The 10,796-nt window shown below is 38.4% G+C and overlaps 1 protein-coding gene across 4 annotated transcripts in view; it reads left to right on the top strand.

Moving 5' to 3' along the window:
- Positions 1–948: 948 nt before the first annotated feature.
- cps1 (carbamoyl-phosphate synthase 1, mitochondrial) overlaps positions 949–10,796 on the top strand; it is a 71,464-nt gene continuing 61,616 nt past the window's right edge. For all 4 annotated transcript variants that reach the window (XM_086266718.1, XM_086266715.1, XM_086266717.1 and 1 more), the window contains exons 1-16: positions 949–1,274; positions 2,494–2,603; positions 2,876–3,020; positions 4,515–4,604; positions 4,687–4,743; positions 4,833–4,925; positions 5,048–5,137; positions 5,771–5,899; positions 6,088–6,194; positions 6,345–6,486; positions 6,733–6,810; positions 7,449–7,547; positions 7,677–7,772; positions 9,386–9,575; positions 9,873–10,030; positions 10,293–10,421. In XM_086266718.1, coding sequence (XP_086122844.1) covers positions 1,152–1,274; positions 2,494–2,603; positions 2,876–3,020; positions 4,515–4,604; positions 4,687–4,743; positions 4,833–4,925; positions 5,048–5,137; positions 5,771–5,899; positions 6,088–6,194; positions 6,345–6,486; positions 6,733–6,810; positions 7,449–7,547; positions 7,677–7,772; positions 9,386–9,575; positions 9,873–10,030; positions 10,293–10,421 — 1,836 coding nt within the window. In that variant the 5' untranslated portion in view covers positions 949–1,151. The remainder of the gene's footprint in view (positions 1,275–2,493; positions 2,604–2,875; positions 3,021–4,514; positions 4,605–4,686; positions 4,744–4,832; positions 4,926–5,047; positions 5,138–5,770; positions 5,900–6,087; positions 6,195–6,344; positions 6,487–6,732; positions 6,811–7,448; positions 7,548–7,676; positions 7,773–9,385; positions 9,576–9,872; positions 10,031–10,292; positions 10,422–10,796) is intronic.

The following is a 10,796-nucleotide window of genomic DNA, read 5'->3' as shown; positions in this document are numbered from 1 at the left end:
TGTTGAAACACGGCCAAATGATTAGAACAAAAGCTACATCCAAGGTCAACTTATTAGAAAACCAACAGGCGACTGTGATTATATAGTTCACAGGTTAAGTCACGCTGATACACTACAGAGCTACATTTCTGAACACTTCCTGCTAATCGTGCACTATATTTTTATCCTTTGTGTCCCTCCTCCCTCGTATTGAGACAGTGGACCTTATTTTTGTTTGGCTCTACTAGAGAATGAAAAGAATGAGTGTTCCTTTATGCTTTCAAAACAATTAAAGTCAATTCAAAATATATATTTTTGACATCTCACAGTGCAGCTAGGTAAGTAAGGTGTGGCCTTGATCCCAAATTGAATGTTACAAAGGTCACGTGTGTTTAGATTTCCTTGCATTCAGTAAGTACACCTCTGTGTTGTAGCTTGTATTTGCAGTGATAGTGATTGTTTTGAATTTTCAATTTGATAAAAATGAAGGAATTAGAGGTATTAGAACAGGGGTGTCACACTCCAGGCCTCGAGGGCGGGTGTCCTGCAGGTTTTAGATCTCACCCTGGGTCAACACACTTGAATCAAATGATTAGTTCATTACCAGGCTTCTGGAGAACTTCAAGACATGCTGAGGAGGTAATTTAGCCATTTAAATCAGATGTGTTGGACCAAGGACACATCTAAAACCTGCAGGACACCGGCCCTCGAGGCCTGGAGTTCGACAACTGTGTATTAGCACGTATGCATAAACAATTAGGTCCATAAATATTTGAACATTTAAAATCACAGTATCAGTATTGTGATATCTGTCATCTTCAATTCAACAACAGGTTAAACAATATTGTTGCATCAACTGTTTAGAAAACCACAACCATTCTAGTGCTGGGATGTGATCACTTTACCCGTGAGTCGAAATTTAAACACATGCTACTTCTACATTCATTCGGCTTTCCCCGAGGCCCTAAACACCGCGCGCTTCAACAATTCCCCACCGGCGAATCCACATCAACGTTTCAAGCGCTCACTTGCTTATACTGCAATCCTGCGGCGTGGACACGAGGGAAAGCTTAAATCTCGCTCACACTTTTTCTCCCTCAGTTATTTGTTATAACGAGTAGCTTCTCAACCACGTCTGCGCCGTCTTACTAAAAGTCTGCTTATAGGTTAATATGGCAAAAATCCTCCAAGCTGTCAGCGTTGTGAAATCTTTGAGACAAGGATGCGTGTTAGGCAGAAACGTGGGGAACGCGGGCTGCCTGAGACTTCACACTGCAAAACTTTTTAGTGTCAAGGTAAGAAAACAGAAGTGTGACCGGTAAGGACTGTTGTCTGCGATAAATCCAAGAACTGAACTGTTTTAAAGATCTCGCTGAAAGTAATTTACTTTATTCAGCCCTTGAAGTTCAGGAAAAAAATGCTGAAGTTTACAAACAACAGCTGATCCACATGGTGGCTGGCAAATAGGAATCCGTGCCAGATGAGGGGGGGGTAGAAACTGCAAGTGTATTAAAATAAATGGCGTCAGGCATGCTTTGCATACGGCGAATACACACACGAATATATTCTATAAAACACACTAAGTTGTTTGTGGTAGAGCTTGACGTTTTTCATTGTGCAACATTTTAGTAAATTGGCTGATTTTTCAAGGCAGTTTGGAGCGGTCATGGACAAGTGAAATTTTAGTGTGACAATTCGTAAAAGAAGTTGTAAAATGAGATGCTGTAAGTGGGTGAGATGTTCACATGCCTGTCTCGGCTAAAGTGGCAAACAGCTGCACAACTATGCACAACGTGTAAGGAGTGTTGCGTCATGCTTCAGATGATCTCTGATTGCAACATTCACGGAAAAGGCGAGAATTTTATTTGTTTCGAGTCAGGGTTGTGGTAGATAAAGTACTAGTTTTTAAAATGACATGCATTAATTTGCTAAATAACGTTAGTAAGTAAATGCATTAATTGAGAAATTACTTTTTTTTAATTTAAAAGATCTTAAGGCTGTGAATAAATCGGTGGTATGCTAATATTTTTATATCTGTGACGAGTACGAGTAATATTGGTCACTGTTTTCCTGATTGCTATCTGGAGGTCATGGTGCATCACACCAGCCTCTTTAATAATCTATGCAGCTCTCTCTCTCTCTTAGACACGTGTACAGATGCACTCTCTCACTCCTACACAACAGAAAAACAGATTTGTCTGTCTCAGCATTCGCAGTACAATTCACACAGGCCTGCAGTTTCAGCATGATGTCCCAGAGCGTCACTGGTTGCCATTGCATCTAAACTCAAAATCTACAACACATCTTTTTCAAAGTCTTTCCTTTGGTTCTTCCAAAGTCGCTTAATAAAAAGAGAATATATTATTTTGGGGTGTGATGATTTTTTTTTTTTTATATTATGTTATTTTTTTTTAACTCATTCACTGCCATTGACGTCTATAGCCGTCAATTGCAGTGCATGAGTCAATGGGTTTAACTCATTCACTGCCAATGGCTGGCACTTTTAACTCCCAGGCCCAGACAGCCCACCTGGTCTTGGAGGATGGCACCAGGATGAAAGGGATTTCTTTTGGGCATGATGCCTCTGTAGCTGGAGAGCTGGTCTTCAATACTGGTCTTGTGGGGTAAGAAGGAGAAATGCTGACTGAAATTATAACACCGTTAGATTTTTATTTCTTTATTTCTTTTGAATGGCACATTTCAACAATTCCAGTACATATTTGAAGAAACAAAAAGGCATTGACATCTGACATGAAACTTGCTTTTAATTTGATAACCTCTGCATCAGTCACATTTATATAGTTTTAAATAGAAGTGTAAGTGCATTTTTTTTAAAACCAATAAATCACTTCAATAAAAATCTTTACAAAATGTTTCTGTTTTTTTTCTACTTTAGGTATCCCGAGGCCCTGACTGACCCAAGTTATAGAGGTCAAATACTGACGCTGACATATCCTATTGTAGGGAACTATGGTGTGCCGAATACAGAGGAACTGGATGAGCTAGGCCTGAGAAAACATGTAGAGTCAGAACGCATTCAAGTAGGTAACTAAGGTGTGGCTTGTCTTACAAGCATGTCTTCATATTCCGCTACATTGAGTAATTATCTGACTGTACAAGCGTTTGTCTCATTCTTTTGTTTTTAATAATTGGATAGAAATCCTGTGTAAACAATGCCTGCCTCAAGTTTAGAACCCATGGGCATCACCAGACTAATGCAGACAAATATCATTTTCTCCCCTGAAATGCTCTGTTAGGCTTTTACTGCAACCTCCTTCAGTTGCTGCTTGTTTATGAGTCTCTCTCTGCCTTCAGTTTTGTATTTAATAACTGAATAGCATGCTCTGTTGAGTTGAGATCAGGTGACTTTGCAGTTGGAAAATGTCACTTTTTTTTGTCTTGAGAAAAAGTCTTGGGATGCTTCTGCAGTATGCTTGGCTCGTTATCCATTTGCACTTAGAAGTTCTGTCCGATCACTTTTGAAGTATTTCGCTAATACGAGCAAATGCTATAGCCAATCCATTACAGCCAATTCAACTAGTGGCCCAATCCATTATAGGCGCTCCAGCAATACATGCCCATAACATTCCCTCCACCATATTTGACAGCTGATGTGACATATTGGATCTGTTTCTTTTCTTCTTCAAACTTTTCGTTTCCCATCTCTCTGTTACAAGCTAAGTTTTAGCTGCCTAAATAGTTTTTTCCGACCTGCCCAAAGAGCATGGGAAGGGTTTCCTGTTAAGTGTAACCAGTGGTTTGCAACTTGATGCAAACGCTTTATTTGCAGTCTTGAGGACATCTCTTGAATGTAGACTTTAACAGTGATACAGCTACCGCGTAAAGAGTTCTTGACTTGGATAGATGTGAAAGGTTTTACTTAATCAAGTGAAAAATAAACTCTGTGCTCATTCCATTTTTTGAAGCTTTCTGGTGTTGCTGAGCTGGTGGTGCGTTCATTCTTTTTAAGAATGATGGTTATTTTTGGTCACTCTTAAAGTTTTTGATACATCTCAACCTCATTAAGGCTTCCTTAAATTGGCTTGGCATCTCTTTGTTCTTCATATTGAGATTTTCAGTGAATGGCTACTAAATTCACCTCTGGATCCTTTATGTGTTTGGCTTTGTGCACTGCTTCACTTGGCTATGAAAATGATTGCCAGAAGGCAGTCTGTTTGCTTTTCAAGCCATAAATTGTCCAGATACTTATGGACCTAACTGCATATAATCCACCACAGTTTTCTCACTGATAACAATGTCAGCTGTTAATGTTGAATCATATTAGAGCTGCTTTAATTTTCTGGCAAATAAAGAATTAACACTGCAGTTGGCACTGACCACTCATGGCCATTTTCCTTTTTTTTTTTTTTACTTCACTGAATTTTTGTTTAATTACAGCTAGGGTTAAGTGGTTGAAGCATCAGGTCAGAATGGCTGACCCTTTTATTAAAACTGTGTAACTGCAGTTAATAGACTGGAGGGGTTTTAAATTGGACTTTTTTTCCAAGGCTCATACAATGCTTTGGTTTCTCTAGGTATCTGGTCTACTGGTTCAAGACTACAGCCACGAGTACAGCCACTGGAACTCTGTCAAGTCTCTGGGTCAATGGCTGCAAGAAGAGAAGGTTAGATTGCAAATTAGAAGCTGTGAGAATGCGTGAATGATGAATATGACTTTTCTGTTAATGTAAATCTTACCCTCAAAAGGTTCCTGCACTGTTTGGGATAGACACCAGGATGCTGACCAAAGTCATCAGAGATAAGGTACCACAATTAGAAAGACTGTATCTGTTTCACGTTTAATGAATGAGTCGGTCAGTTTCTGATATGTTTGGCTTGTGGTTTCTCTTAAGGGAACAGTTTTGGGGAAGATTGAATTTGATGGTCAGCCTGTTGACATAACTGACCCCAATCAGAAAAACTTAGTAGCAGAAGTTTCAACCAAGGTAACAACTGCCAGTTTTTTTCTTTTTTTTATTTAACGATAATATCAGATTTAAAAACTCCTTTTGTTTAGATATTTTGAAATGGCACTAACCTCTTCTTGTCATGCCTCTATACTCACCAGGAAGTCAAAGTTTTTGGAAAAGGCAACCCAATTAAAGTGGTGGCTGTCGACTGTGGCATTAAACATAACATAATTCGACTGCTGGTTAAGGTGAGAGTTGCGTGAAACATCCTTGTTCGACTGTGTGCGTTCCATTTGGAGACCTTGTTTTTGTGACTTAGCCCCAAATGACCTCCTCTGCATAAACACAGAATAAAAAAGTCAGCGCTCTGTTACATGCTTTCTGCAACCTGACCTAGAAATTTTGAGAAAGTAAATCTGGGCCTAATGAGCTCCAGAAATGTAAAATTTGTTTGTGGCATGGAGATTGGTAAGAGAGTGGGTTTTCATCATGTTTGTACTCAAAGTTAATGACTTGTGATATTTGCTTTTAATTGGATTGGTTATAACATTGTATTCATCGATTTGCTCTTATTCGTTACACTCAGCGTTGACCCTTCTCTGTTTTCTTTTTGTTCTATTTTTCAGTTGTTGTTTTAAAAAAAAAAAAAAAAAAAAAAAAAAAAAATTTTTTTAAAAAAAAATTACATGTTTGGAGATTATAAACCATAAATGTCAGAGCTCTCATTATGACATTATGTCTATTTGGTGTTGTCTGTAGTTATTTTTACAGCTAGGGGGATAAAATAAATGTCATCTTCTGCTACTTTGATTTTACATTCATTTGACATTTTAAGTATACTCAGAAGATTACAAAATAACTACATTTGTGCTTTTGTGCAGCGAGGTGCAGAAGTCCACCTAGTGCCGTGGGACCAGGACTTGCTTAGTCTAGACTATGATGGCCTGTTCATATCTAATGGACCAGGAGATCCATCTCTGGCCAAGACACTCATCAATAACGTGCACAAGGTAGGATGCTTCACAAATGTTTATGTGAACTGAGAGACTTGAGTATTGATTCGCAGGTTTAACAAGGAACTAAAATTGTTGCAGAGCTCTATCTATATAATATTTAATATATTTGTTTCAACAATTTCTTTTCATAACTGTGTTTATAGCTCCACCATTGTTTCTGTAATAATATTTATTTTGTGAAGGTGCTGGAGAGCGATCGTCCCCAGCCAGTATTTGGGATCTGTATGGGCAATCAGATCACTGCCCTGGCTGCAGGAGCCAAGTCATACAAACTACCTATGGGCAACAGGTGACCAATTTAACAGCCAATCATAAATATGATACAGCGTGCTGTATATGCTCTGCATTCAGATAAAGATTTCAGTCTAAAGTGTAACCTGTCCGACAGAAAATGTAATGAAGTAGATGATGTGTTTTATTCATTTCTGTGGGTCCCCAGAGGCCAGAACCAGCCGGTGTTGAATGTGATGACGGGCCAGGCCTTCATTACCGCACAGAACCACGGTTATGGCATAGACAGCGAGTCCCTGCCCCCAGGGTGGGGCCCGCTTTTCATCAACGCAAATGATGGCACCAATGAGGTTGATTTCAGTCTGTGTGAATATTCAGTCTTTAACAGGACTTTTTTCCCTAGGCTTTGGCTATAAAAATAAAGAAATAAACAATTCTTTTACAGCAATAACTGAAGCAAATACAGGACTGTATGATGTTTACACTAATATTTTGGAAAGATGCATTTATTTTCGAAATGCTAACAGTATCTTTCTTTTTTTTTTTTTTTTTTAAATATATACATAATTTCATGATTTTTATTTCACAATTTCCAGGGGATCATGCACAGCACTAAACCTGTTTTTACAGCCCAGTTTCACCCTGAGGCTAAGGGCGGTCCCACGGACACAGAGGTAATTAAAAAAACTTGATGGTGCTGCATGAAGTACCTGAACACTATACTCCAGCTAATTAAAGTATATTCACAAAATGGAACTTGCGTAAAACTTTGAGCTCTATTCTAAAATAGTACTTGTGTAAATGTTGTGAATGGTTTGGAAAAGTGATGTGGTGTCCAGGTAGCAATAATCAGTCAGACCTCAGAAGTCATCAGGTGCATCTTTTAACTGTTCTTAGAATCTGATCTAAGTAAGCTGAGGGTGATGTTAGTTGCATAGCCCTGCGACAGACTGCCGACCTGTCCAGGGTGTACCCCGCCTCTCGCCCTATGACAGCTGGGATAGGCTCCAGCGCCCCCCGCGACCCTGAAAAGGATAAGCGGAAGCGAATGGATAGATGGACGAATGGCACACTTTTGCATTAGAAGATCATTTATTCAGCACGTTTGTCTTGATCTCAAAGATCTGTCACTTTAGTTAAATTGAATTCAGATTCCATGTACATTTTAGCCAGAATTTAGCCTTTTGTTTTAACCAATATAGGGGTTTGGCTCCAAAACAATTAACAGGAGACCATTAAAAAAAATATCGTTAATATAATACTTAAACTGTGATTATAAGGCGCTTTTTTTTTTTTTTCTTCTCCCCCACAGTTTCTCTTTGATGTCTTTTTGTCCCTGATCAAAAAAGGAAAGAATATCAGCATAGCGTCAGTCATGCCCATAAAACCCAGGATCCCTCCCAGGGCCCAGGTAGAGTATTTCACCCAGGTTGAGCAGGTTCAACTTCAAATATTCTGAACATAAGAGACTTTTATATCAGTCATTTAGTGGAACCTGCTGTTTAAATGGTGCCAATCACACCTTTTTGTGTCGACGCAGGTTTCAAAGGTGCTTGTATTGGGTTCTGGTGGCCTCTCTATTGGTCAGGCTGGTGAGTTTGACTACTCTGGATCTCAAGCCATCAAGGCCATGAAGGTCAGAGCATCTGGATGAATTAATCATTTCTGTAGCCAATTAATAATACTTTAATATGGTTGTGAATGAAGGCATAGAAGTGTGTTTCATGTGACTTTATGTGTGAGAGTCGATGCAGACTTTTTTTTTGTTTTTTTGTTTTTTTGTTTTTTTTTTAAAGTGATGTGATGATCCAATTTGTCTGCATTTTAATTCATGGACTTTTAAATGTGTCATTTATTCTGCTATACTGTCCTTATATTGGGTAGTTAAGATGCTGTAGCTTATTTCATCGATGAGCTTGGCAGCTTTTTCCCTAATTACGTGGAACACTGGGATTTTAGTTTATCTAATTAAGATCTAAAAATGCTGAGCAGGCCCAGTTGATTGTGATTTTCTTTTTTAATCAATATGGCAAGATGAGAATATTTAAATGATAATGAAAGATGGTTCATTATTTGGACACAGATGCAGGAGATTCACTAGCTAATACTGCTCAATGGGCAACTGTGACTAAACTTGCATTTGGATTAAGCTCTGTAAAAAAAAAAAAAAAAAAAAAAAAAAGGCAAACGTAAAAGGAGTTTTTCATGGACAGAGCACATTTGATAACTGCAATTCTTGTGCATTATAGTTGGTATGCATTGAAAAAACAGTAAATCCTCCTTAGATAACTGTGACTTTTTGATAATTGCATAGGGACCAACACTATAGTACTGCATAAACCGCTCACTTCAAGAAATAAAACATATTTGAGGAATTAGTGGAATTTAAAAAAAAACAAAAACAACAGGCAGTGATCTGCAGAGACGTGAAAAAGGTTTATACCCAGATGAGTTCCGTGGCGGCCTGAGTGCTTGACCCCAACAATGACAGCATTTGGTGCCACCGTGCTTATACTGTGGGGGGCCGTTTCGTGCCATAGGTTAGCTCCACTTATCCATTACAGGGAATGGTCACTGCAAATGAAAACAAAGTTGTCCTGAGTGACCCCCTTTATCCTTGGATGTAACATTTTTATTCTTGTGTAAATACTCTCTTCTATGATGACATAGGGCACAGCAATATGAATTTCATGCTGTGATATTTGCAGTCAGTAGATCTTAACCCAATTAAATGGCCACAGGACATTTTGACCAACCTGTTAGAGGTCAGCCTGTAAAAGGAATATCTTTTAAAGGAATGATTTTCCTTCCCTCTGTAGCATTCCAGAGACTTGAAAAATAAATGCCAAATTGCATTGATGCTGTTGTGCTGTGTCTTAGGTGTTTGCTTTTACTGTAATTTGTCACTATCTCTGGGCCCCATGTTCCAATTTTTGAATGGACTTTTATGAAAAATAGAGGGAATCATTTTTTTAATATAAAGTTTGGTATAATAAAATATAAATGACAGCAATATGACAATGATAAAATTAATGAGGACTGAATTCTATTTAGCATTTGAATTGGGGCACAGAATTGAGCAGAGCTGCTAATGTTGTTAGTAACACTTGCCTCTTGTATCTGAGATATGTGACAGGCCTGGAAAACACTTTAGAACATCTAAAATGTCAGACATGATGTAAAAGTGTCCCTGAAGACTTTTTGTCATGGGTGAGTTTGCTTTTAATAATTTCCCTTGCGGTCATACAGGAGGAAAACCTGAAGACTGTGCTCATGAATCCAAACATAGCCTCCGTTCAGACCAATGAAGTGGGCTCCAAGCAGGCTGACTCAGTCTACTTCCTGCCTGTTACGCCAGAATTTGTAACCGAGGTCATCAAGACAGAGCGTCCAGACGGCATCCTGCTCTCGATGGGTGGACAAACTGCACTCAACTGTGGTAAGATGTGCACAGTTGCTTGATTAGTACGTGTAACTGACCAAAGGGAATGAAAAATGCAAATGTGTCCCTTTGAAATTCAGTTCAAATGTTACGTCTAAGTCTTCTATTATATTAAAAACCTTTTGTATTATATATTTTATATTATATTAAAAATCTTTTACCTTAAAAAGGTAAAACATATATAATAGATATAATATAAATGTGTTATATATACATATGTGTGTAATTTATTTAGACATATCTTTTTTTTTGTGTGTGTGTGTGTTTAACCATGCATCTTTAATTTGTTTTCAGGGGTAGAGTTATTCCAGCGTGGGATCTTGGACCAGTATGGGGTGAAAGTCCTTGGAACCCCTGTGGAGTCCATAATGGCAACAGAGGACAGGCAGCTTTTTGCTGACAAACTAATGGAGATCAATGAGAAAATTGCACCTAGTATTGCTGTTGAGTCGGTAAGGACCCATGTCCAGTTGCCGAAAAAAGTGTTCTTGAGCGATACGTTTGGTAACTACGTATAGAAGATACTAAAATATCCTGTCAGCTTGTAGTCTACCACTAATTTCTTGATTCCAGCATTTTGTTAGTGTTAAAAAAAAGAAGTCATTGACATTACTTATATTGGAGGTCTTGTGTTTGTAATAGTTCTATAGTGGTTTAAAGCCCGTATCAACAGTTTTTGTTATGGGAAGCGTAACATTTATGTGCATCCTTCAGGTGTCTGATGCATTACGAGCAGCAGAGCAGATAGGCTACCCGGTGATGTTGCGATCGGCCTACGCTCTGGGGGGTCTGGGCTCTGGTCTGTGTGCCAATAAAGAAAAGCTGGAGGAAACTGCCCAGAAGGTCAGAAAAAAGCAGACACTTATCAATAGCTAATGTTTTTTTTTTTTTTTGTTTTTTTCTCTCACTGGTCCTTTTTTTCTCCTGGCATTTAAGCAAACATTCAAAATCTTTTGTCCAAATCAATCAGAGCATTTATACCTAGGCTTACCATGTTTTTTCCTCTTTTTATACCTTTTCTCGAGTTTACAGCATGAACCTGCACAGAAATAATACCTTTTGAAATTGTTCAGATACATTTCTTTGGTCCTGTGCCAAGAAAGGAATAGTTTTCTGTTGCTAAGCAACATTCTTTTGTGCTCTTCCCCTTTTCAGCATTATGTCTGACAGCTCAATTGGTTCTAATCTATGATCACAGGCTTCAAAATGAACCGCTTG

This window comes from Aulonocara sp. 'chitande type north' Nkhata Bay, linkage group LG16, assembly GCF_057382095.1.
Source record: "Aulonocara sp. 'chitande type north' Nkhata Bay isolate Kocher_YH1m ecotype deep benthic linkage group LG16, A_spYH_male_GT1.1, whole genome shotgun sequence".
Taxonomy (NCBI): domain Eukaryota; kingdom Metazoa; phylum Chordata; class Actinopteri; order Cichliformes; family Cichlidae; genus Aulonocara; species Aulonocara sp. 'chitande type north' Nkhata Bay.
Note: the sequence above shows the minus strand (reverse complement) of the source record. Positions and strands in the feature narration are given on the sequence as shown.